Genomic DNA, 25,538 nt, shown 5'->3' with positions numbered 1-25,538 from the left:
GAATGTCTTCTTTTGGAGCAAGAGAAGGCAAATGACAGAAAAGAATCCATAAAACCAGGTCTGCCTGACCCTCCTGACTACTCAGTCTGGGAATAACTTGGTAGGAAGTGTAACATTTAATCAGCTATGACAACTGGCTCCTCCCTACCTGAAATATACACCCTTTTCCTTGAAGATATCTTCACCTTTCTTCTTACCTACAAAGACTGCCCCGACCTGAGACCCTTGTCATTCTCACCTCCCTTCTTGTGTTTCTGAATCAAATCCTCCACATTCTTTTTCTTTTCTAAGTCTCCCAAGTGCAGCCACACTACCTAGCCCTGATTACCAAGGACAGGAAGTTCCAGAATTACTGATGTGGAAAGAAATCTGAGGAAGGATTTTTATTGGCAGAGTTGTCTGGTTTGACCTTCAAAAGCAAGACTTGTTCATGTCTGCCTGGGACCTGTTGCCCAAAGGGCCCCCAAAACTCATTCTCTGCAGCAAAGGTCCTATCCTCTGAAGCCTCATTGTTTCTATAAACATTCACTGCACAGTCATTACACAATAAAACATGATGTCTGCCTTGGAGTTCCTCAGTCCACTGAGCTTTCAGGCTAGAGAATAAACAGCATTAGCCACATCTAATTTGCTTTTAAGGCCATCTTCTAAATTCTTAACGAGTTGCTGTATTTATCAAATCCAGGACTGCTTGATTTTTTTTTTTTTTGATAGATTGCAGTTCTCTGGTGAAATTCTCCATATTTTCATGACCATAATAAAAGTTATTTTAAAATCCATGTTTGATAACTCCAATTTTTGGATCACTATGGGTTAGTTTTGATCATCTTTTTGTTTTGGGGTCATTTAACCTTTATTTTTCCTGAAAAGAATTTAGGTTTTAATGCCAGACACTGCTTATCAATATATGTGGAGGCTCTGTCTGGTATCTTTATCCACAGAGGATTTCTTTTCTTCTGGTAAGCAAGACAAATACCAGGAGGCCATTTTTTATCTCATCAAGATTGTATATCCTAGGGAAACAGTCTTGTGTACTTTTGGAAAACTGCCCCAGTATACACCAAAATCTAAAAGTGATTATTCTTGGATACAACACTGGTTCTAGAAATTTCTTCACAAGAACATGAAGATGGATGTCACTGTTCTAGATTTTCATTGAACTGCTTAGAAGATACAAACTGAACGTTCGTCAGTAGGAAACTGGTTAAAATGTGATATGTCTGCATTACTGGAATACCACACAATTAAAATGTTATAGACCAATATTGATAGAAAATGCTTCCAACATATTGAGTGAAGAAAATCAAGTTACAACATAGTATGTATATTATCCTAGTTTTGTAAAACTGAATAGATCTGTATCCATAGGCACAGATACCCTAAAAATGTCCAGTATTGTTTATGTGTGTCAGCACCCTTACATTAGTGCCTTTTCTGAATTATTTTATCTAAAAATTTCAGGCATTATTTTTTAGAAAAAAAAAATCTAGTTTTACACAGGAGAAAAGAAAAAGTTTCTCCAGAACACAGATGCATGATAAAAATGGCAAATGGTAACTTACAGTAACCCTATAAATATTTGCATTTAGATATGGTATATTTAGGAAAATGCCAAACCTCTAGGTTGACTAACAGGGACAAGAAGTTCAGAGGACAACTGCTTTAGAAGTATATAGAAAAGGGGGGTGTGTGCTAGAAGAGTTAATGGAGTGTCAGTTCTTTAAATAAATTTCCTAAGAGTGGGTTGGAAAAAAACGAATGTGAGAACCAACTCAACCAGAAGGGCAGAGGTGAGGAAATCACAAAAGAATTGATCCAGAGCCATTTCAACTGGGCCTGTGTCCTGTCCCACCCATATTCTTTTTAATTATGCACACCAATAAATTCTCCTTTTGTCTCAGCTAGTTTGAGCTGAGTTTTCTATTTCTTACAACTGAAAACATTCTGCTATAAAGAGCCAGGAGATCCAGTAGCCCACGCGAGGATCTGGTAATGACAAAGCACAGGGTTTGTTTTGTTTTGGCTTTTGTTTTTTAAAGATTTTATTTATTTATTTGTCAGAGAGATATAGAGAGAGTGAGCACAAGCAGGGAGAGCAGCAGGCAGAGGGAGAAGCAGGCTCCCCATGGAGCAGGGAGTCTGAAGTGAGACTCGATCCCAGGACTCTGGGATCATGACCTGAGCTGCTGAACCGACTAAGCCACCCAGGCGTCCCAACAAAGCACAGTGTTACGGGCACTGGATTTCTGTTGGTAACATGGAACTTGAATATCCAGTGTCCTGGAAGGTAAGGTCCAGAAAAAAAAAAAAAAATTGTGGGAAACTTCTTTCTCTCTCTCCAATAAATATACACCAAACTGTTCAACCAAGCAAACTTGAAAGCTACTGAAGCAGCTAGGAAGTGTGGGGTGCTATCCAAAATGCTCTGTGCCTTAATAGCTTAGTTCAATGTCCAAAATGCATGCTAAAATGTGTTCCCCTTTTCCACACCCCTTTCTCATGATCTTTTATGGAATTAAAAACAAGTTCCTCTTTTTTTCATTCTGTCTGTTCCTGTCACAAAAGACCCAAAAGAGATAGTGAGGTGTATGCTATACAAACTGATGATGTACAGGGAAAGTCTTAAATGGTAAGATGAAAAGCCAAGCTTATTACGGCTGGAAAAGTAAAGATGTGCAGACAGGAGTCAACTGAAAAAAAAATCTTATGCTCAAATTGCAAGTCGCATGATTTTATGTATTTTTATGAAGTTGTCACTTCCTTCAGTTGTTTTAAAACTTCTAACAAGAATCCTTTTCCTGGGCGCCTGGGTGACTTAGTACGTTAAGCATCTGCCTTCAGCTCAGGTCATGATCCTGGGGTCCTGGGATCGGGCTCTGTGTTGGGCTCCCTGTTTATCCGGGAGTCTGCTTCTCCCTCTGTCCCTCCCCCTGCTGCTCATGCTCTCTCAAATAAATTAATAATAATAATAGTAATAAAGAATCCTTTTCTTGGTACAACTGATTATGACTAACTGGGTCAATTTTTAAGTATTTGTCTTATTTATAGTAGGTTTTCTTCTCCACCAAGTTAGACATTTATACTGTTTGTTAAGCACTGGTTTGAGGTCATGGTCATTCAGCAGTAAACAAACTTCCTGCCCCCATGGAGCTTCTCTTCTAGTGGACATGGATTTGTCATGTCCATCAGTAAACTTTTGCTAATGTCCTGACCTTACTTATCCTTTTTAAGCCCTCTCTCCTGTGTTGATTAGATTGAAAGTGAAGGTTCTGACTGAAACTTACTGCACCATTCTCACAGCTTCTGTGTCTTGAGGACTGTGAAATTTTGAGCTCTGCTGGAAACACTGGCTACATTCACACAACAAATAAGTTTCCTCCAGCAGAATTCAGAGGACTATAAAAAAATTCAGCTCACTCCTGAATTATTAAAACACAGTATTTTATGAATAGTCTCTGCTGCGTGGATTTTCTGATGAAAATGAGAAGTCTACATTCTGAAAAACACTTTTATCACACTCATCGTGTGTATTGGATTTATCACCACTATGGACTCTCTGATGAACTTGCAGACGTGAACTTTTACTAAAGCCCTTACCACAGTGAAAACATTTGTAGGGTTTATCTCCCGTATGGACTCTCCAATGGGCTTGAAGATGTGAGGTCTGATTGAAGCTCTTACCACACATGCCACATTTATAGGGTTTCTCTCCTGTGTGGATCCTCTGATGAACATGAAGATATGAGTTCCAGATGAAGGCTTTCCCACATTCTTCACATTTGTAGGGTTTCTCCCCAGTATGGACTCTCTGATGGGCTTGAAGATGGGAGCTCCAACTGAAACCCTTCCCACACATATCACACTTGTAGGGTTTCTCTCCAGTGTGGACTCTCTGGTGGTCTTGAAGATGTGAACTCTGACAAAAGCCCTTACCACATGTCTCACACGTGTATGGCTTCTCTCCTGTGTGGACTCTCTGATGGACCTGAAGATGTGAAATCTGAGTGAAGTACTTACCACATGTGTCACACTTGTATGGTTTTTCTCCTGTGTGGACTCGCTGATGGGCCTGAAGATGGGAATTCCGGCTGAAGTTCTTATCACACACATCACATTTATATGGCTTCTCTCCAGTGTGGATTCTCTGATGGGCTTGAAGATTTGAGGCCTTACTGAAGTCCTTCCCACATACCTCACATTTATATGGTTTCTCTCCAGTGTGAACTCTCTGATGAGGACCAGGATTCTGATTAACTAGCCTGTCACATGCCTCCCATTTGTAGGTTTTATCTCTAGGGTGGGCTCTCTGATGGGCTTGAAGTTGTGATGTGTGATTGAAGCCTTTATCACACATCTCACATTTAGAGGATTTCTCTCCAGTGTCGTCTATACAGTGAACGTTGAGATCTAGGCTATGACTGGAGCTCTTCCCATACATGCCACACCTATACAGATCCCCTCCTAGGTGGAGGGGCTCATGGGTGGGAAGACAGGAGTTCTGACTGAAGCTCTTAGCACATACCTGACATTTGTAGGGCTTTTCTCCTTTGTTGACTCCCTGATGATTTTGCAGGTCTGAGCCCTGACTGAAGACCCCATCACACTTATCATTCCTACCACATTTCTCCCCTGCATGAATACTCTGGCAAATGCAAAACACTGAGCTCTCACCGATGTCCTCCCCATGCTCACTGTATACGTGGTGCTTCTCTCTTGAGTGGGTTATACTATGTTGGCATGATTTCCTCATGAAGTCTTTTCCACAGTTATTGTGGCTATAAGCCTTCTTGCTTTTGTGTACTTCCTGATCATCACAATGATGTGAGATCCTTGTCATAACACAATGGTCACACTTACACGGTTTATTTTTTACGTCAACTTGCTGACACCTACTCTGATAGTTGTGTGACTCTCTCAGATAGATTTTCTTCCAGAAATCCCCAGTGGTCTTAATTGGAAGCTCTTGACTTCTGATATTATTGGAACTCTCCCCTTGAAGCTTTATTACATAGTTTTCATCTTCAGAAACCTGAGGAGATTCTCTTGCCCATATCTGACAGGAGGAATCACCTAGTTTTGGCAACTTGGACTTCTTGCTTTGCATATTTATCATTGAGTCTTGATTTCTGGCTAATTTACTTGTGAATTGTTCCCATATCTGCCAGCATATAACATCTTCATGTAAAAGGTATCTTAATCCTACTTTTTGAAAAGTCTCTATCTCGTTTTGATTCCTGAGGCCTGGAAGGATAAAGAGGATTCAGAGTTGAAAATGTGGACAAGTGAAAGTTTGTTCAGAGACAGAAATATTTCACAGGTCAATCACACTACGAGACCTTTTCAACCAGTGAAGACTTCAGCTTGACCTTACCACTGTTTTTTTCATGCCTATGGAAATGAAGAGGTAATGAGTAGACTCCTGCCCACTAAGGGCCAACGAGACTCATTTCCAACTATACCAAGACTAATGTTTACTGAGGTCAAATTAGAAATACAAGGCTACAGAGCAACAAAAAGATGTCCCAGAAAGATTATACAGAGGAGAAACTTTACTTCCTTGTTCATAAAAATAATCACTTAAATAATTCTTGCCTTTTCTGCAGCAGGGGTATAAAAGCTACAAAATCCTATGTATTTGTAAGCCTTAAAATCATGGTTACATTACACTACCTGCATATTTGTATAAGACAAGCCAAAAATGGCTAGAAAAGGCTGAATCTGTCTTTTAGTGTTTACAGGTGGATTATCATGTGATGCCAAGAGTTTCCACAGGAAAAAAAAAAGAAAGGACATTCTTGAAAAGTGAAAAGAATGTATTTGCAAAAGGAAGTATTTCCTGTCTTGATAATGAATCCATGAGATGGTACCTTTATATTCTTAATCTAGCCAGAAAACACACATTAAACAAGCTAGATTTGAGAGGATTCCCCCTTATTTCAATGAAGTCCTAATATATAATAGTCAACTGATGAACATTGTAACTAGAAAAAAACCTAGAAAATGCAATCCCATGGTGGACACATCCTATGGGAGTAAAAACCCTATGACCATTGTGGCCACTTAATTTGGCCTGTATTTTCTGGTAAACCTGGACGGTTAATTTCATCTTTTAGGTTTTGTGGATTCATATCTGTACAAAAGGTGCTGCGGTGGTCAGCACACAAGATGGTCTCCAGCGGTCCCCCTCCTGGTATCCATGCCCCTATAGAGGTCCCCTCCCACAATGTACCAGGATCAGTCTATGAAACCAACAGAATATGGCAGAAGTGATGCTATGTCATTTCCAAGGTTAGATCATAGAAGACATGGTGGCTTCTGCCTTCCACTCTCCACAGCTCTTGGGGAAACCAGGTGCCATGTTCTAAGGACACTCAGGCAGCCCCAGGGAGAGGCCCACTTGGCAAGGAACTGAGACCCCCAAATAGCCAGCAAGGAACTGAGGTATTTTGCCAACAGTGTGAATGAGCCCATCTTGGAAGCAGACCCTTCGGCCCCATCAAGCCCTCAGAGGACTGCAGCTCTGGGGGTGCTCCTTGACAGCAACTTCATGAGATCCTGAGCCTGAACCACCCAGAAACTTGCCCCAAGATTCCTGGGCTCACATTAACTGTAAATAAATGTTTTGTGGTTTTAAGCCAATAAGTTTAAGAGTAATTTGTTATATAGCAATAGATAGTTAATACAAGTGCCATAGAACTTCTAATTAGGGTAGACATTAACAATGTTCTGAAATAATCCTTTAATCATGCTAGCTTATTCTGCTCACGTGAACTGTCTCCAGGAGGAGCGAAGACAGTGGGATTCACTTAGCACCATTCTCTGTGAGCTTCTGTTTGTAAAGATCATTAAGGGAGAAGAAACCCTTTAGTTTGTGCTTCTGTGCAGTGAAAACAGACCTCAAGAATATTCTTCATAGATGGAGTAGGGCACCTAGATGGATAGACAAAATGCAAAATCCGGGGTATTCTGATGTTTGCCACAAGAACTTTTAGTAAGGGACATGGGGATAGAATATGCTGTAAGATTTGCTCAGCATTCTGAGGAATATGGGTTACAGAGTAGTATCCATTTGTCAAAACTCATCAAATTGCATTCTTAAGATACGTAAATTTAAATTGTACCTCAGTAAAAAGAACTGTAAGACAAATAAGTCATTTTACACCCTGAAAATTCATGGGGCTGTATGCTTATAATGTGTGCAGTTTTCTGTATCTAAGATATATTTCAATAAAAAATCAGCCCAAAATTAAAAAATAAAAGTACAGATTTGTACATGGAAGCAAAGCAACTGGGAAGCTACCTATTAAGAAGCAAAGAGACAATTGTAATAATTGGGATCCTACCTCCCAAGGTTAGGTTTATACATAAAAACAAGGGAGTGAGTCAGATGGAACCAGCATCCAACATGCCTGACTGACTGCATTAAACCTTCATGCAGCAGAAGGATACACGAAAAGAAATAATCGAAGGACCAGGAAGTCCTTCCCCTCACTACTCACATCAGATTAGCAGATAGGTTTTTCTGGTTTTTTGTTTGTTTGAGATAAGCTTTTGGTGCTTATCTCCAGTAGGAATGACTATGATTACTGTTATTTTAGGCTGGGTTTACCTGAGGGATACGCAAATTAAAGATAAATGAAGGAAGGAGGGAGCAAAGAAAAGGGGACAATGAAGGGAAGGAAGGGAGGAGAGAGGCAAGGCCAGAGCAGGGAGGACGTAACTCTGTAAAGGGAGGAGGCAGCGCTCACCAAGGGCGAAGCAGAGACCATAGGTTAGGACAAGCCCAGAGGAGTCCTTCTCACTACTGTTCAAATGGCCGCCATGAGGACTGCGGGTCGTACCAAGACAGGGGTCATGGAAGGCTGAACAAATGGAATGACATGGGCTGACCTCATGTGTGTGCAGAACAGACCGCCCCATAGGAGCAGGGAGGCAGTGGGAAAGCTGCTGCGATGAAGCAGGGTAATGAATGGTAGGGGCTCGGGCGGGCTGGCCATCAGGGAGGTGGTGAGCACTCAGAGCTGCACGCCTCTCACCTGAACGCCCATCCCCTGGGGTTTGTGTCTCCATCATCCAAAGCTTCTCTTCTCTCCCCAACGGTAATGTCGTATCTAATCTGAAGGGTTCATATCCTATGAAAAAGAAATGGCATGTGTGCAACGTGAATAAATTGAAGGCAAAGATTGTAATTCCAGAATTACAATCTTTACGCTCTTTAAGTAGTATTTTCCCAAATTCTGACCGTGGCCTGCTGTAATAAAGACCTTTTATGTTGTGATCCAGTACACAAGCACATAGATGTGTTGACCTCATCCTAACCATTACCTACTTCTGTCACATTTCCTTTCCCGCTTTTGCTCACAATCTCTGTTGCACAGTATGCAGTTCCCGACAAGGAGCTACACTATTTCTGACCTATCTCATTCAACACAATAATGATGTAACTCACCAACTGATTTTAAACCTCACAAGATGTCCGACTGGAATCTGACAAAAAACAGACAAGGTACAGACAGGGTGTCCTACAGGAATGAGGAAACTGAGACCCCTCCCCCAAGTTTGGGGAAGCATTGTAAGAGTCCCCAAGTCTTACACATTTGAAACCAAGACATTCCAGGGGGCTGACGTTGAGTCAGAGAGGGCCCCTGTGCTCACCCACAGAGAGTAGGTTCCTGAAATTCTCCAGCATCACGTCCCGGTACAGCTTCCTCTGGGTAGAATCCAGCAGCCTCAGCTCCTCTCTGGTGAAGACCACAGCCACGTCCTTGAATGTCACCATCTCCTACAATAAGCACAGGCAACCGCAATCTCATAACCAATGGCCAGTAGGGACAAGGCAGCCCTAAGAAGGTGGAGAGGATGGGTGAGAAGCTGTTCTGGATTCTGAGGGCCTTGGATCTACCTAAGTAGTTTCCTCCTCTTCTCCATCCCATGTGTCATTTCCACAGATTTAGCCACAGTCACATCAACAATACAGTAAAAAAATTAAAAACTAATTTAAAATTAAAAATTTCCAATTAAAGTTAAATTTTAAAATTTAATTGAAATTTGAAAACTGAGGGTTGCAGAAGGGAGGGGGTGGGGGATGGGGCAACCGGGTGATGGGCATTAAGGAGGGCACGTGTTGTGATGAGCACTGGGTGTTACACGCAACTAATGAATCGTCGAACATTACATCAAAAACTAATGATGTACTATATGTTGGCTAACTGAACATAATTAAAAAAAAGAAAACAGGGGCGCCTGGGTGGCTCAGTTGGTTAAGCGACTGCCTTCGGCTCAGGTCATGATCCTGGAGTCCCGGGATCGAGTCCCGCATCGGGCTCCCTGCTAGGCGGGGAGTCTGCTTCTCCCTCTGACCCTCCTCCCTCTCATGCTCTCTGTCTCTCATTCTCTCTGTCTCAAATAAATAAATAAAATCTTTAAAAAAAAAAATATTCAAAAAAAAAAAAGAAAAAGAAAACAACCAATGACAAATAATTCCTGTACATTTAACATGGTGTCATTTGTGAGTATTCCTATAGTCAGTGCCCTAGAACAGTAACTCTGGAATCGTGGGGTATATACATTTTATAATTTGATTGATACGACCAAATCGTCCCAGAGATGTTAGGTCAGTTTAGTCCCCAAAGAGTCAAATAATTTTTGTCTTTCCTTTCTGATTCACACAACCACTAAGTCAAGGGACTGTCACTTTGCTACAATCTGACAAACCAACAGGTCACCCTTCCCGGGGAGCTATGCAAAGGACCCTCTGCACTCTGAAGGCACATGCCAACTCTGCATGACAGCATTCAAAGTGTCAAAGTGTTCAGTTTTTCATGCTATAATACCTGTTAAAATCCCCAAGCTCTGGCCCTCACAAGCTCTAAGATCTTCAACAGACAAATCCTTAATCATTTTCCTCATCTGTGTAATGGCATTCATCTTGCAAGATTCCTAGTTATGTAAATGAATGTACATGATATTTTTATAACTGTACTGTCCAATTCAGTAGCCATGTGACTCACATGGGACTATGTAAGTGTAAATTTTAAATTACATAAAATTAAAAATTCACTCCCTCGGTTGCACTGGCCACATTTCAGGTGCTGGAGCATACTGGACAGTAAAATATAGACTACCTCCATCATCAAAGAAGTTCCGCTGTACACTGCTTAGAACATATACACTTGCCACAGGGTAGGTCCTCAATGGAAACTAAGTTTTACTAATATAATTATAAGTGATATGGTAACTGTATTACTACACTCGCACGTTGATTTAGTCACCCCTGCTTTCTTTTGATTAATGTTGCGTGGTGTATCTTTTTCCATCCTTTTCCTTTTCAACCTGCTGATACCATTATATTTAAAGTGAGGCTTTTTTTTTTTTAATTTGAACATCTAGTTTTATAAAGTGATTCATGAATAAGGTAGCATCCCATCTAGCAAGGAGAAGGGAGCCCCCTGAGGTGAGTTCCTTATAGACTGCATATAGCTGGATCATAGTTATTATTTTTTTATTTAATTTTATTTTTTTTAAAGATTTTATTTTTATTTATTTGTCAGAGAGAAGAGCACAACCAGGGGGAGAGGCGGGGAGAGGGAGAAGCAGGAGCAGGCTCCCCGCCAAGCAAGGAGCCCGATGCAGCACTCGATCCCAGGACCCTGGGATCATGACCTGAGCTGAAGGCAGATGCTCGACTGACTGAGCCACCCAGGCACCCCAAGCCATATTTTTTAAAAGATTTATTTATTTATTATTTTAGAGAGAGAGATGGGGGAGGGGCAGAGGGAGAGGGAGAGAGAGAATCTCAAACAGACTCCATGCTGAGTGCAGAGCCTGATACAGGGCTCGATATCACAACCCTGAGATCATGACCTGAGCCAAAATCAAGAGTCAGATACTTAACTGACTGAGCCACCCAGGTGCCCTGGGTCATATTTGTTTTTAATTTTTATATTTCCAGTATAACTGGCAACAAATACATTAGTTTCCTTAATTTGAGAATGTCTTGATTTTCCCTTCATTCTCAAGGGATATCCTTACTGGATACAGACTTCTGAGTTGACAGTTCTTTTCATTTGGCACTTTAAAAATAGTGTGCCATTTTCTTCTGGCCACCATGGTTTCTGGTGAGAAATCCACTGTCTTTGAGTGTTTTTTCCCTTATAGCTAAGGTATCATGTCTCTCTGACTGCCTTCACAATTTTTTTTCTTTTTTGTTAGTTTTCAGAAGTTTAACTAGAACATGTGTTGGTGTACTTCTTTTTTTCTTTTTAGCTATTATTATTGCATTTATTATTGCTACTACTATTATTAATGACAACAGAGTACCGAGAAGGGCGGAAGACCCCAGAATACTTTGTGTGTTTATCTTCCTCATTATCAAAGCTTAAAGAAACATCTAGTTTAAACAAGAAGTTAAATTATTTTTATGAAAAGCAAAACCAAAACAATACTTATTTTCTCCCAAAATTGGGTTTTTAAAGTTAAAAAAGACAGTAGATGTGTTGGTGTATTTCTTGCAGTTTACCCTGTTTGGGGTTCACTCAGTTTCTTGAATCTGTAGTTTTAGGTCTTTTGTCAAATTTGGGAAATTTTCAACCATATTTCTTCAAATACTCCTTCAGTCCTACCCTCTTCCTCCTCTCCTCCTGGGACCCCAATGACATGAATGTTATATATTTTGTTATAGTCCCCTGGGCCCCTGAGACTGTTCTTTTTTTTCAGTCTATTTTCTCTCTTTTATTCATATTAAATAATTTCTATTATTCTATTTTCGAGTTCCTTCCTCTGTCCCTTCATTCTGCTATTGAGCCCATCCACTGAATTTTTAAATTTCTTTTACTGTATTTTTCAGTTCTCAAATCTCCATTTGGTTCTACTTTATATCTTCTATTTCTTTGCTAAGATTTTGGGGTTTTTTTTTCCCCCAGCATGTCTATAATTGCTTACTAAAATATTTCTATGATAGCTGCTTTAAAATCTTTGTCCAGTGGATGAATCTAGAAGACATTATGCTAAGTGAATAATAAGCCAGTCACAAAAAGGATTGTGAATATGAGGTATCTAGAATAGTCAAATACCTAGAGACAGAAAGTAAAATGGTGGTTTCCAGAGAATGGGATGAGGGGTGGTAAGAGGAGTTACTGTTCAATGGGTACAGAGTTTCAGTTTGAAGATGAAAACCTTCTGGAGTTGTGAGGTGGTAATGGCTGCAGAACACTGTGAATGTACTTAATGTCATTGAGTGGTACACTTAATATATGTTATGTATATTTTACCACAATAAAAAAAGTCCTAGTCAGACAACTAACATTTTATATCACTTATAACTGAGAACTAACATCAGTGAGCATCATCTTACTTTGTTGATTGTCTTTCATACCAGTTGAGATTTCACTGGTTCTTGTATACCAAATGATTTTCCACTGAAACTTGAACATTTTGAGTATTCTGTAATCAGACTCAGGATTTCATTTAAATCTTCTGTTTCACTAGGCCTCCTCTGACACATCTCTCAAAGGGGAAGGGAAGCAGAGCTTTGTTACTGCCAGCTGGGGGATGTAAGCCCAGATTCTCCACTTGGACTCTGTTGACACCTGGTGCGGTGAGAAGTTCACTACTTCTGGGCTAAGACTTCTGGCCCTTTACTTAGTGGGAAGAATAACATCTCCTCCATCTTTCCAGAAGTGGCAGTCTCCAGAACTGCTTGTTGAGAACAGAGCTTTTATGCAGGAAAACTGTTATAGCAGTGTTCTCTAAAACATTTTTTAAAAATCTGGGTGGCTCGGTTGGTTAAGCATCTGACTCTTGATTTTAGCTTAGGTCATGACCTCAGGATTGTGAGATTGAGCCCTTTGTCGGGCTCCATGCTCAGCAGGGATTCTGCTTGAGATTCTCTCCCTCTCCCTCTACTCCTCCCTGTCCCAGGCTCTCTCTCGCTCAAATAAATAAATCTTAAAAAAAAAATCTTAAACTACCTAAATGTCTAGTATTAGGGAATTTTTAAAATTTTTTTAAGATTTTATTTATTTACCAGAGAGAGAGCATGAGAGTGCACAGAGGGAGAGGGAGAAGCAGACTCCCGCTGAGCAGGGAGCCTGATGTGGGGCTCGATCCCAGGACCCTGGGATCAAACGCCCAACCAACTGAGCCACCCAGGCACACCGGGAATTTTTTTTTTTAAGGAACAGCAATTCATTGAAATATGATGCAGTCATCAAAAATGCACGTGACAGAAACCTCTGTTTCTGGCTTTAACAGAATAACTGGTACCAAACATGCCCTTCTATCATAAGTAGTAAAATAGAAAAAAATATGAAACAAACTGCTTTCAGACACTGAAAGCAGAATACTTTGATCTCTGAAATGAAGGAAACAAATGGGGTGAGCCCTATGATCACCCTAAATATTTGCCTATCGATAACTTTTGAACTGCAAGTGCTGGAAGGGGGAACCCAAACAGAGCCTTGCTGGACTGAAGAGACAGAAAAATCAGAATGGGGAGACTGGATAGGTGGAAAATGTGGAGCAGAGTTCCAGAATGGGAATTATGCATAAGAAAAGTGCTGGAAATCTGCCCAGGAATCCCTTTGAGTCTAGTGCTAAAAACCAAACTGTGCAAATACAGGAGGAAACTCCACAGGCCAGGCAAAAAGTATCTGAGGAGCGATGGGCTGAATGGTTCCCAGAGCTTAGTAGGACTTAGAGGTGTCTGAATTCCAAACAACGAAAATGGAAAGCCCTCACTGATCATTAGGGACATTTGGCAGCAACAAAAGGGCCACACTTTAGTAGAAGGGCTAAACTATCTCTAGAACAGAGTTTCTCAACAGTTGACATTTTGCACCAGGTAATTCTTCATTGCTGGACGCCATCCTGTGCATTGTAGGATGTTTAACAGCATCCCTGGCCTCTGCCCAGTAGTTGTCAATGGTACCCACCGTCTAGTCCTGACAATCCAAAATGTCCACACACTGCCAAATGTCCCATGGTGGGGCAAAGCTGCTCCTGAGAGCCACTGCTCTGGAATAAAGGTTACTCCACCCCCACCCTAATCAAGCTTAAAAAACAAGGTTCCAAAGAATCTAATTGAACCAAAGGAATATATGACTATCTGACTGTTAAAAGAAAATGCACTTACAAAGTTGATGCTCATTCATAATAAAAACTCTGAGTAAAGTAGGACTAGAAGGGAACTTCCTCAACCTCAATGATGGACATCTACAAAAAGCCCACCAGGTGGTGGAAGACTGAATGCTTTCTCCCTAAGATTAAGAACAAGGAAAGGCTATATATAGCGAAATTGTTCTAACAGTTTTAGCCAGTGCAATAAGAAAAGAAAAAGCAGTCTACATGATGGGGACAGGAATGGAAAAAATACAACTCTTTATTTACTGATGTCTGTGTAGAAAATCTTGAAAGGTTAGAAAAACGTTTCTAGATTTAATATGCAAATTTAGAAAAGTCAAGATACAAAAATCAGTTACATTTCTATATTCTAGCAACAAACAAATAGAAATTGAATTTCAAAAACAACAGCATTCAGAATAGCACCCCCAAAACATAAATCATTTAGGGATAAATTTAACAAGATACATGTAAGAAACCCACATGTTGAAACCTATAAAACATGACTGAGGGAAAGAAATAAGACCCAGATAAATGAAAGAAGATATAAATGAAAGAAGATCTAAATGTTCATGGGTCAAAAGGACTTGTATTCAGAATATTAAAAGAACTACTAAAATTCAATACAAATAAACAACTTAAATTTAAAAATAAGCAAAAGCATTGAACAAACCTTTCAAAAAGAAGGATGCAGATGACCAAAAAGCAGAAAAAAGACATTCAACATCTCAGGCATCAGGAAAATACAAATGAAAGCCACAATGATATATCACAACATAACTGTCATTAGGATAACTAAAATTTAAGACTGAAAATATCAAATGTTAGAAAAAGTGTGGAGCCAACTGGAACTCTAACACCTTGGGGAAAGAATATAAAATATGCAATCACAATGGAAAATGATTTGACAATTCCTTAAAAAGTTAAGCATATGACCCAAAGATTATATTCTCCTCCTACTTAGAGAGAGAGAGAGAGAGAAAGCCTGTGTTCATCCAAAAATCTAGCACACAAATGCTTATAGTTTATTTTCAATAGCCAAAAACAAGGAGCAACCCAAATGTCCATCAATGAGTGAATGGATAACCAAATCGTGGAAAACCCACACTATGAAATACTATGCAGCAATAAAAAGGACTATTGGTTTGGGTCCAAAAACATTATGATGAACAAATGGAGCCAGACACAAAATGAGTACACACTGTATAACTTCATTTACATGATGTGGGGGGACATCATCAAAAAGACATGATTGCCAAATGACCTGTGAGCTGGACCCGTGAGCTGGACCCTGGCACTCAGAGGCTCCTCACCCCCTCCTGTCCTTGGGATGTAGGTTCTGCTTGTCTGTCCTGCTCCCACAGACTCCTCCAAAGATACAGATTTGAGATAATGATGTGATGTTGAAAACACCTGCAGGGTATACTGAGGACAGTTAGGGCCTCTTTATAAACTTCTAAGATTTGGAGGGCAGCTGAGGGGATCCATTTATCTTGTTGCCGCCCAAGACAAGCCTCACAGGTAAGTTCCCTTTGCTTAGTAAAATTGCCACCTACCAACCTGGAGTGGCCTGCCCCTTTCTTCCATCTCTCCCTGCCTCCCGCGTACAGGGCCCATTTCAGATTACAGCTGGGAGGCTCCCGAGAGGGTTGAAGACCAACATACGAAACTCAAGTAATTTAAGATTAATCTAATCTGTAGTGACATAAAGTAAATTGGTCATTGCCTACAGACAGGTGTGTGGGACTGGGATTAATTGGGAAGGGACATGAGGGAACCAGAACTTTTCGTGGTGACAGAAATGGTTTACATCTAGATTGTGGAGGTGGTAATGTGGGTGTGCATATTCATCAAAATTGATCAAATGCTTTATTATATGTAAATCATATGTAAACTGTAACTCAAAAATGATTTTATTTTTATTTATTTGAAACAGAGAGTATGTGCACAAGCAGAGGTGGGGTGGAGGAGCGGCAGAGGGAGAGGGAGAAGCAGGCTCCCCGCTGAGCAAGGAGCCCAACGTAGGGCTCAATCCCAGGACCCTGAGATCATGACCTGAACCAAAAGCAGACGCTTAACCGACTGAGCCCCCCAGGCGCTCCTAGAAACCCTTTTAAGATGAGCACATAAAAGAATGCTGAATCATAAAAAAACTCAAATAGTAACAGTAAGTGAAAATACAAAATTGGAAACTGTACATATACTGCAATTATAACTTTATAAAGATAGCATGGGGAAAACAGCTGACATACGCAGTGTAGTAATGTGGGTTGTTTTTTTTTTTAATTTTCTGAAATCTATAAATTTCTGAGCTATTATTTGTGAAATGAAGATGATGCTAAAATAAAACCAAAGCCAAAACCAAAACAAAAGCTAAGGATAGAAACAAAAAAAGAGAACCAATAAAAAAAGAACTGGCATATAACAAATACCTGTTTTCCTCCTTTATCCTTCCCATAGAAGAGAAAAAAGATGTGTCTAATCTTTGAGAAAAAGGCATGCAATTTTGACAAAAATCAAAACTCAACTCACCTGAAACTTGGTCATTTTCTCCTGCTGCTTCTGGGAGAGGGCAGAGTCCTGGGAAGGCAGAACTGACAAAGAAAAAAGCCATGAGACGTAGGCCCTGCCCAGATGGCTGCTCTGTGGGAAGTGTAAACAAATCTGTGCCTCAAATCTGTCACCTACAAAAGTGCATAATAGTGCTTCCCTCATGGGACTGTTGTGAGGATCAACATGTGAGTAGAGGGAGAAACTCTTATAGCTGATTCCCTTGCAGCTGCAGAAAAAGTAGGTGATGTAACAAAATTATGATTATATATATATGTATATAAACATATAAATTTATAATCATAAATTTGTCTTTGCAAATGTCTTCTGCCATCATTTCCAGTAAAGGAGTCTTTTATAAGACATCCAGATTTCAGAGCCTGTTCAATTCTTTCCTTCTATCTATTTATCCATCTATTATTTAAGTAAACTCTACCCCCAATGTGGGGCTTAAACTCATAACCCTGAGATCAGGAGTCACACACTGCACCGACTGAGCCAGCCAGACGCCCCTTACAATTCTTAGTCTTAAGAAATTCACCTTTGGGGCGCCTGGGTGGCTCAGTCGTTAAGCGTTTGCCTATGGCTCAGGTCGTGATCCCAGGGTCCTGGGATCAAGTCCCGAGTCAGGCTCTGCTGGAGATTCTCTCTCTCTCCCTCTGCTCCTTCTCCTGCTCTCTCTCAAATAAATAAAATCTTTTAAAATACTCAAGTAGGGGGCGCCTGCGTGGCTCAGTCGGTTAAGCATCTACCTTCGGCTCAGGTCATGATCCCGGGGTCCTGGGATCGAGCCCCACATCGGGCTCCCTGCTCAGCGGGAAGCCTGCTTCTCCCTCTCCCACTCCCCCTGCCTGTGTCCCCTCTCTCGCTATCTCTCTCTCTGTCAAATAAATAAATAAAATCTTTAAAATAAAAAAGAAAGAAATTCACCTTTATCTCTGAAAGCCCATAATTCTGATTGGCTATATTACTTAATAATCTGTTGTCTTGAAATGATGTTTAATTGACATCAGTATCTGGTTTTGTAGGAGGTTTGAATACTTGAGTTTTCCTCACGCAGCTAGAAGAGTCTCAGTGGTAACTGCTCCTCTCCTATGCTCACTGTAGTAAGGAAAAACTAATTAAAATTAGGACTTGTAGATGTTTTCATTTGAAACAAAAACTTGACAGTCTCTTATTTAAATGAACAGTGTTGCTCTGGGGATTATGTGAGCAAGTCTAGCAAAGCTGCCTAAGCAAATCCAGAGACAGAAAGTGAATTAGTGGTTGCAATGGGCTCAGAGAGCAGGGAGTGAGGGGTGATAGCTAAGAGGTGGGGGGTTTCCTTTTGGGGTGATGAAAATGTTCTGGAATTAGATAGTGGTCGTGGTCATACAACCTTGTGAATATACGTTAAAAGGGTAAATGGTATGATATGTGAAATACACCTAAAGTTCAAAAAACAGCAAAAAAAGAAAAAAGCCCTGGCTCAGTGCCTGGCACATTATATAAACTCTCAATAAGTGATGATATGATGATTATTGCTCCCATGTAATGGATGAGGAAGAGGGGGATTCACAAGATTAAGTTACTGAAGGTCCCAGAGCTTATGAGAGATGACAATGGACCTGAATCCAACTTTGACTCCAGAGCTCGTGTTTTTATATGGTCTCCGTGTTTCTAACCACAAACATGAAGAGGACGTAGGAAGGCTGTCCCTTGGGATGAGAGAAAGGGGAGCCCGAGGGCACAGGTCTGCTGAAAGTGATCTGCTGGGAGATACTGGAGCCAGTTAGTCAGGATTCTACCATCAACTCTTCTGACTTCCTAGCTCTTTGTGCCTCTTTCTACATCTGTAAGATAGGATCATAACAGTATCTAGCATCTAGAGTTGTTAGGAAGTTTCCATGAACACAACACACACAAATAAGCGTCCAATATGTGGCATCCACTCATGTTTGTGGCTCTTCCTACTTCAGACAGAAGTACTCGAGTAGAGGGGTGCCTGCGTGGCTCAGTCAGTTAAGCTTCTGCCTTCAGCTCAGGTCATGATCTCAGGGTCCTGGGATCGAGCCCCGCATCGGGCTCCTTCCTCAGCAGGAGGCCCGCTTCCTCCTCTCCCTCTACCCCTCCCTTCCACTTGTGTTCTCTCTCTCTCTCAAATAAATAAATAAAATCTTAAAAAAAAAAAAAAAAAGAAGTACTCGAGTAGAGATGAGAGCAATGGATCCACTTCTCAAAACCTGGACGAGATCTCAATTCATAACACCAATTCCGTTGTGCTGGCCCTCTTTCTGCCTCCCCCTACTGCTCTGCTCAGTAACAGGGTTTTGCAAGGAGACCTGACATTTCACAGTGTTTAGTGAGAGAAAGGAAGTGAGGTCTGGGGTCCCTGGCTCGGCTCTCCACTTCTGGACTCCGAGAAGCCTTCCATCACCAGGGGGCAACCACAGGGATAATTAGTGGTTAAGCATCTGTTTTGCCTATGAGATGATTAACACACCTTTCTCTCCCCAGTACGCAGAATATACTGAGTACTGAAAACACAAGGAATCAAAAAATGACTGAAAAAACACTCCATCGGACAAGGATTGGACTCTTCAATCTCTGAGGTTCCTCTGAGCTGTAAAATTCTGAGGCTGTTCCTAATTGGGAGAAGGACAGGATGAACTCTATCTTCCCATTTCTTCCTCTGGGTTTCCTATTTTATTTGCTTTGTTCAAGCAACATCACAGTCATCCTTAACGGTAAAATAATCACAAAAGGGTCAATCCTGGGCTCTGGGTAAAGCAAACCCTATTTAGGTATTTATTTATTTATTTATTTATTTATTTATTTATTTATTTATAAAGATTTTATTTATTTATTTGAGAGAGAGAGAATGAGAGACAGAGAGCATGAGAGGGAGGAGGGTCAGAGGGAGAAGCAGACTCCCTGCCGAGCAGGGAGCCCGATGCGGGACTCGATCCCGGGACTCCAGGATCATGACCTGAGCCGAAGGCAGTCGCTTAACCAACTGAGCCACCCAGGCGCCCGGTATTTATTTAATTTTTAAAGTTACTTATTTATTTGTTTGTTTATACAGCACCATCAGTTCCTTAGTCAAATGTTATTCCACGGACATATTTATGTAACTGAAACCCCCCCACCCCACCACTTCCCTTTTGGTCCCATTCACTCCCCTTTTATACTTGGTCTCAGCACTCTCTAACATACTAATGGATGTTTTCTTTATCTTGCTTATATCTATCCACCTTTTCAGAAGGTAAGCTGCATTATTTTGGTCACTGCTCTTTCTCCAGTGCCCAGAAGAGTTCATGACATGTAGCAGGCACTTAATAGAGATTTTAAAAAATATATATATATATACATGTATGTATTATAATTATATAGTATTATTTATATAAATATAATATATAAATATTATAAAGATATATATTTATAATTATATGTACACACACACACACACACATACATATAAATGACCGAATGAACAGTTCATAAAGACACATCCTGTATTATATTAGCTGAGAGCCTCATTACTACTCACCAAGCACATTCATTCATATATTCAACGAATACTTATTGAGCATCTGCTACGTGCCAGGCACAATTCCATATATTAAAGACACAGCAGTGAACAAAGTCCCTGCTCTCGTGAAGCTGATATCATAGGTGGGAAGACAGATAATTCACCAACCAACAGGTATGTGCATCATGTGTCAGCTGGTGATTGATACTGTTAAGAAAAACATGGCGGGGGGTGGGGGGGAAGGGGCGATGGGGAGGTGCTATGTTAAGACCTGATGGTTTTAGGGGCGCCTGGGTGGCTCAGTCGTTAAGCGTCTGCCTTCGGCTCAGGTCATGATCCTGGGGTCCTGGGATTGAGCCTCGCATCGGGCTCCCTGCTCTGCGGGAAGCCTGCTTCTCCCTCTCCCACTCCCCCTGCTTGTGTTCCCCCTCTCTCGCTGTGTCTCTCTCTGTCAAATAAATAAATAAAATCTTAAAAAAAAAAAAAAAAGACCTGATGGTTTTAGTTCAGTGCCGTAGTTACTGGCTGAGTGATCTTCTGGAGACCACTTATCTTCTTGTATCTCATCTGTAACGTGGGGATAATAACAAGGTTCTTTTGAGGAATAAATGAGTTAATATATAAAAAGCACTGGAAACTGCCTGACTCATAATAAGCTCCCAATAAATGCTAGTTATTCTTTTCACCACCTTCGTTATTATGACGTGGTGATAAATCCAGAGATGATGCGTTAGTCCTGGTCTGTTTCTAAGAAAGTTTGTTTTAGGACATGGAAGTATTATCAGTAAATGTCTATCAATTTTTGAATACTCCGAAAAAGCTGTGGCTTCTGTATATAGCCACAGAGTGAGATAAAGGACAAAAATATCTATATGGATCATTTTTACTGTTTTGTCCCTTAATTTGTCTTCAGGAAACCAAGAGCAAATTAAATTCCAAAGGCACAAACTAAATTTGTCATGTTCTTGCCCGGCTAGCTCAGTCGGTAGAGCATGAGACTCTTAAATTTGTCATGTTCTTTTCTTTAATTGCAACTTTTTTTTTTAAGATTTTATTTATTTATTTGAGAGACAGAGAAAGAGAACACACATGAGAGGGATGGGGGAGAGGGAGAGAGGGAATCCCAAGCCGACTCCACACCGAGCTCAGAGCCTGACACAGGGCTTAATCTCCCGACCCTGAGATCATGACCTGAGCCGAAATCAAGAGTTGGATGATTAACCAACTGAGCCACCCAGGCGCCCCTCTTTAACTGCAAGTCTTACAGGGCTCCTAGCTCTCTCACTAACCACCATTTTCCTAATCACCACATAAAAACTTTGGAATTGTTTATGTCCTCTCTCCCTCGACGTCCATATATTTATGATAATCTAGTATAAATCCTCCTGCCTCAATGTCTGGATTTTTTTTTTTTGCATTAAAATATTCAAGCAAAAAAAGGGAGGGAGGATTATATGGCAAGATGGACAAAACTTAAGACTAACAGTTGAAGGTTGACCAAGGTTGATGGATGTGAGAATTCATTATAGTATTTTGTCTGTATCTGTGTTTGAAAATGTTCACAATCACAAGTTACCAAATATAAAAATACTACAAGTATGATACAACTCCTGAGAAGCATAGAAAAATGCATATACATAGAAATAACTAAAAAGAAATACGTTAACACGTTTACAGCTGTCTCTACATCCTGGGATTATGGATCATTTTTGGCCTTCTTCATCTATTTCTCTACTTCTCTATGATAAGCACAAACTACCGCCATAATCAGAAAACAGAGTGTCGTAGAAAATAAGAAAGTAATTAAATGAGCATAGCTTTCAGGTCCTTTAAGGTCCCAAATTATTACCAAATGGCCTCCCTCTAGACATAGGGATTACTGTAGAGGCTGTGTTTTGGCAACAGGCTTGAGCAATGAAACCTTGAGCAAGGCAAAAGGGCCCACAATGACCACCAAGCTAGTGCAAACAGACTCATTAAGTGACCCACCTCAAAATGGCCATAGTCCCTAACTAACCAGTGGGCTACTTACAACCAGGCACAGTGCCTAAGATTACCAGAAAAGGGAAAATTCCATACATCTCCATACTTCCTCATTCAGCCCTAAAACTGTGGCCCCTCACCACTGCCCAGGGGCAAACAGTCTCTCTTTTGCTGTCCTGCCTGCTCCTCTCTTGCAGTGTATTCGATAAACTTCTATCTCCTCTGTTCCGCCTTGGATGAATTCTTTCACCCCTGGGCTGCCAGCCCCCACCCAACTGGGATGCCCCATAATTACCATTTTAGGGCTGAAAAAGTGTATGGCATAAAGGTCAAGAACCCAGACAGCCTGCGCTCAAATTCCCAGTTCTGTCTCTTCCCTGTTGTTGGACTTTGGGAAAATAAGTAACTTAAGTTCTTCACCTATCAACGCTGTCATCTGTAAAATACAAATAATCACAGAAGATTTGTGTGTTAGGAAGATTAAGTTAATCGATGCATATAAAGCTATGTGGCACTCAACATGTCACCAAACTGTTATTACTCATTCTTCAACACAGGTCTCATCTAACTCCCATTTATTCTATAAACATTTGAACATGTGCCCAGTAGAAAAATATCTGCTTAGGAGTGAAGGAAGTCGGTTCCCCACTTGAGAGCAGAAATGGCACAGCAGGGAGCGTGGGTGGATCAGTCGGTTAAGCACCTGCCTTCTAAGCATCTGCCCTCCGCTCAGATCATGATCTCAGGGTCCAGGAATGGAGCCCCCCGCCCCGCCCGCCACGGGCTCCCTGCTCAGTGGGGAGTCTTCTCCCTCTCACTTTGCCCCTCCCCCGGCTCATGCTCTCTCTCAAATAAATAAGATCATATAAAAAAGAAAGAAATGGCCCATCATGTTAAATTCTCTCACGGTGGGACACTGTTACCAGCAGGAGGCAGGGGGTCACTCCCTCCTCCTCTCTGCACCCTCTGGGAACTCGGGGGCGGAGAAGGGAAAAGAGGCTGGGAGATATCACAATTTTTTTCCCCCTGGTCCAGAATAAATCACGGTGGACAAGCCCAGGCACCAGCTGGGGTGAGACCAATCCTTCCTTTAAAAAAGAGGGGTGTGGTCATGGGGAGTCAGGAGGAATCCCAAACAGCCCTGCTTCCCGCGGGGACTCAGAGAAGCGCCAGCGACGCTGCAGCTGCAGCTCTGAACCCATCCCGGGCTCACAGAAGTTTTCAGGGGCTGAGAGCTTCTCGGAAAGAAAACGCCGATTGGTAACAACCGGCCCCTGTTCCCGTGCCAGGAGAGCTTCCAGGCATCTTCACGCTTCACGTAAACCTCACTACACGCCTCCTACGGAGGAACTACCCTTAATTCCACTTTACGAAGGAGAAACGGGGAAATTAAGCAAGTCTAGGAACGTGTCGCTAGAAGGCGGCAGAGCGTGTAGAAGTGCGGAAGGCCAGGGAAACCGAGGTCGCGACCCCCGCCCGCCAAGTCAGGGACGCCCCCCCGCCGCCCCTGCCCTCCGAGGCTTCTATTCCCTGAGAGCGAGGGCGGCACCTGCAGGTCTCACGCCCAGGCGAACTGGGCAGAGACGCAGAGGCTCAGCCTGACTCACGTTCCAGAAGGTACCACTGACCCGGGCTTCGCCCTCCCGCAGCACAAGCGCCTGGACCGGTAGCAGCTCCGGGACCACGCTTCCCAGAATCCCTAGCGGAACACGGGCTTATAGCGCCTCCGCGCGGTAGCGGAAGTGGCTCTGACTGCCCGGCTCTGGCGGACTACATTTCCCAGAATCCTCAGCAAGGTTCCGATTGCTCTAGGTTGCCACTTTTCCCCCCCTTAAACGTATAAACTGTTGCAGTTCAGTGCGTTCTCGGGTGATATTAGCGTTTGTTTTCTGCTTTTTTTCCTTCTTTCCTTTTTTAAAAAAAAAAAACTTTTTTTTTTTTTTTGTGGGGCGCCTAAATGGCGCAGTCGGTTAAACGTACGGCTCTTGGTTTTGGCTCAGGTCCTGATCTCAGGGCTTTGAGATCAAGCCCAGCGTGGGCTTCTGCACTCAGTAGAGTCCGCTTGGGACTGTCTCTCCCTTTCCCTCTGCCCCTCCTCTCCCCACCGTGTGTGTACTCTTTCTAAAATAAATGCCTTTTTTTTTTTTTAAAGGGCCAGACAATAAATGTTTTAGGCTTTGCAGTCCATATTCTTTGCTTCCTCCTTACTTTTTTTCCTCCTTAAAATTCTTTACAGGTGAAATTCCTGCTTTCAGGCCATACAAAAATAGGATAGAGGCTGGATTTGGCCAACCAACCCTATAGTTTACCGTTCCCTGGCTTAGAATTTCATAACTATATAGTAATAATTTTATCTATTGAAGATAATAGCTAATACTGTACAGCTCTTACTATATGCCAGGCATAAAGTTTCAACCCTCACAACAGAAGAGATATTATCATCCACACTGAACACACAAGCAAACTGAGGAACAGAGAGATTAAGCATCTTTGTTTGCAGTTACTCAACTGGCAAATGGCTGAACTGAACAAGTCTAGTTCCAGAGTCTGCTTTTTAATTTACAATATACCACTTTGTAAATAATATTCTTGTTTGGTCTAACTCCAGTTTCTCCTAAAATACTTTACTTCTCTCAAGAAGCAATGGAGGGATGCAGTCCTTGATGTCCTGAGAATTGTCAGACTCACTCTGAGAAGTATAGGGGGAAATGGGAGGTGAATAGCAGATGGTGTTATGCAGGGCTGGTCAATGGCCAGAACTGCTCCCCAACCTGCCCTTCACAAGGTACCATTCCTTCACATTAGCAGCACTAGTATCAGCAAGGAATCACTATCTGGTGGGTTCTCATTTGGATATGCCTGTCTTTGGATTTATTTTTCTATTGGTTACTTTTCTTCATGGTCCTGTGAGATTTAACTTGGTTTAAAGAGTCAATGCCCTGAGAATGGGAAAAGTTATGGGGGAGACTACGCCATTCAAATCACCTCTGGCACTTGTCCAATACCCCATTCTTTTTCCATGAATAGAACCCCCAAGTTGTAGCTGGGTGCATGTTTACACTCTCCAGTAAATAAGTGGATGATGCTGGGAGCCAAATTTTTTATTCTTGGAGAACAAAGATGCAATTTATAATGGGGGAAGGCTAGAAAGAACACTATGATGTCAAATTAATAATTGGTGGTAGAGGGGTGCCTGGGTGGCTCCAGTCAGCTAAGTGTCCGACTCTTGATTTCAGCTCAGGTCGTGATTTCAGGGTTGTGAGATCGAGCCTCACGTTGGGCTCCATGCTCAGCGTGGAGTCTGCTTGAGATTCTCTTTCTCCCTCTGCCTCTCCCCCCATTCATGCTCTCTCTCTAAATAAAATCGTTTAAAAAA

At 41.6% G+C, this 25,538-nt stretch overlaps 1 protein-coding gene across 4 annotated transcripts; it reads right to left on the bottom strand.

Moving 5' to 3' along the window:
* Nucleotides 1–2,911: 2,911 nt before the first annotated feature.
* On the bottom strand, nt 2,912–23,832 carry ZNF233 (zinc finger protein 233). 4 transcript variants are annotated; one of them, XM_034986686.1, is made up of 6 exons: nt 23,791–23,808; nt 22,583–22,598; nt 16,651–16,712; nt 8,656–8,782; nt 8,037–8,132; nt 2,912–5,241 (listed from the first exon to the last, which is right to left on the bottom strand). In XM_034986686.1, the coding sequence occupies exons 2-6, from the start codon at nt 22,596–22,598 to the stop codon at nt 3,443–3,445; spliced, it is 2,100 nt and encodes a 699-aa protein (XP_034842577.1). In that variant the 5' UTR covers nt 23,791–23,808; the 3' UTR covers nt 2,912–3,442. The 4 variants fall into 4 exon arrangements, with proteins under 4 accessions (XP_034842577.1, XP_034842581.1, XP_034842580.1 ...); XM_034986690.1 differs by lacking the exon at nt 22,583–22,598 and having other exon boundaries at nt 23,791–23,832; XM_034986689.1 differs by lacking the exon at nt 22,583–22,598 and having other exon boundaries at nt 23,770–23,823.
* Between the last annotated feature and the right edge of the window lie 1,706 nt (nt 23,833–25,538).

Source organism: Mirounga leonina, unplaced genomic scaffold (genome assembly GCF_011800145.1).
Source record: "Mirounga leonina isolate KUSES-001 unplaced genomic scaffold, KU_Mleo_1.0 Mir_376, whole genome shotgun sequence".
NCBI lineage: Eukaryota > Metazoa > Chordata > Mammalia > Carnivora > Phocidae > Mirounga > Mirounga leonina.
This window is presented reverse-complemented; position numbering and strand designations above follow the sequence as displayed.

Coding starts and splice junctions, on each gene's coding strand:
- ZNF233 (XM_034986686.1), bottom strand. Junction 8,783..16,650: donor AGAAAATGACCAAGTTTCAG/GTGAGTTGAGTT, acceptor TGCTTATTGTAG/GAGATGGTGACATTCAAGGA. Junction 5,242..8,036: donor CCCAGGGGATGGGCGTTCAG/GTGAGAGGCGTG, acceptor TTATCCTTCCAG/GCCTCAGGAATCAAAACGAG.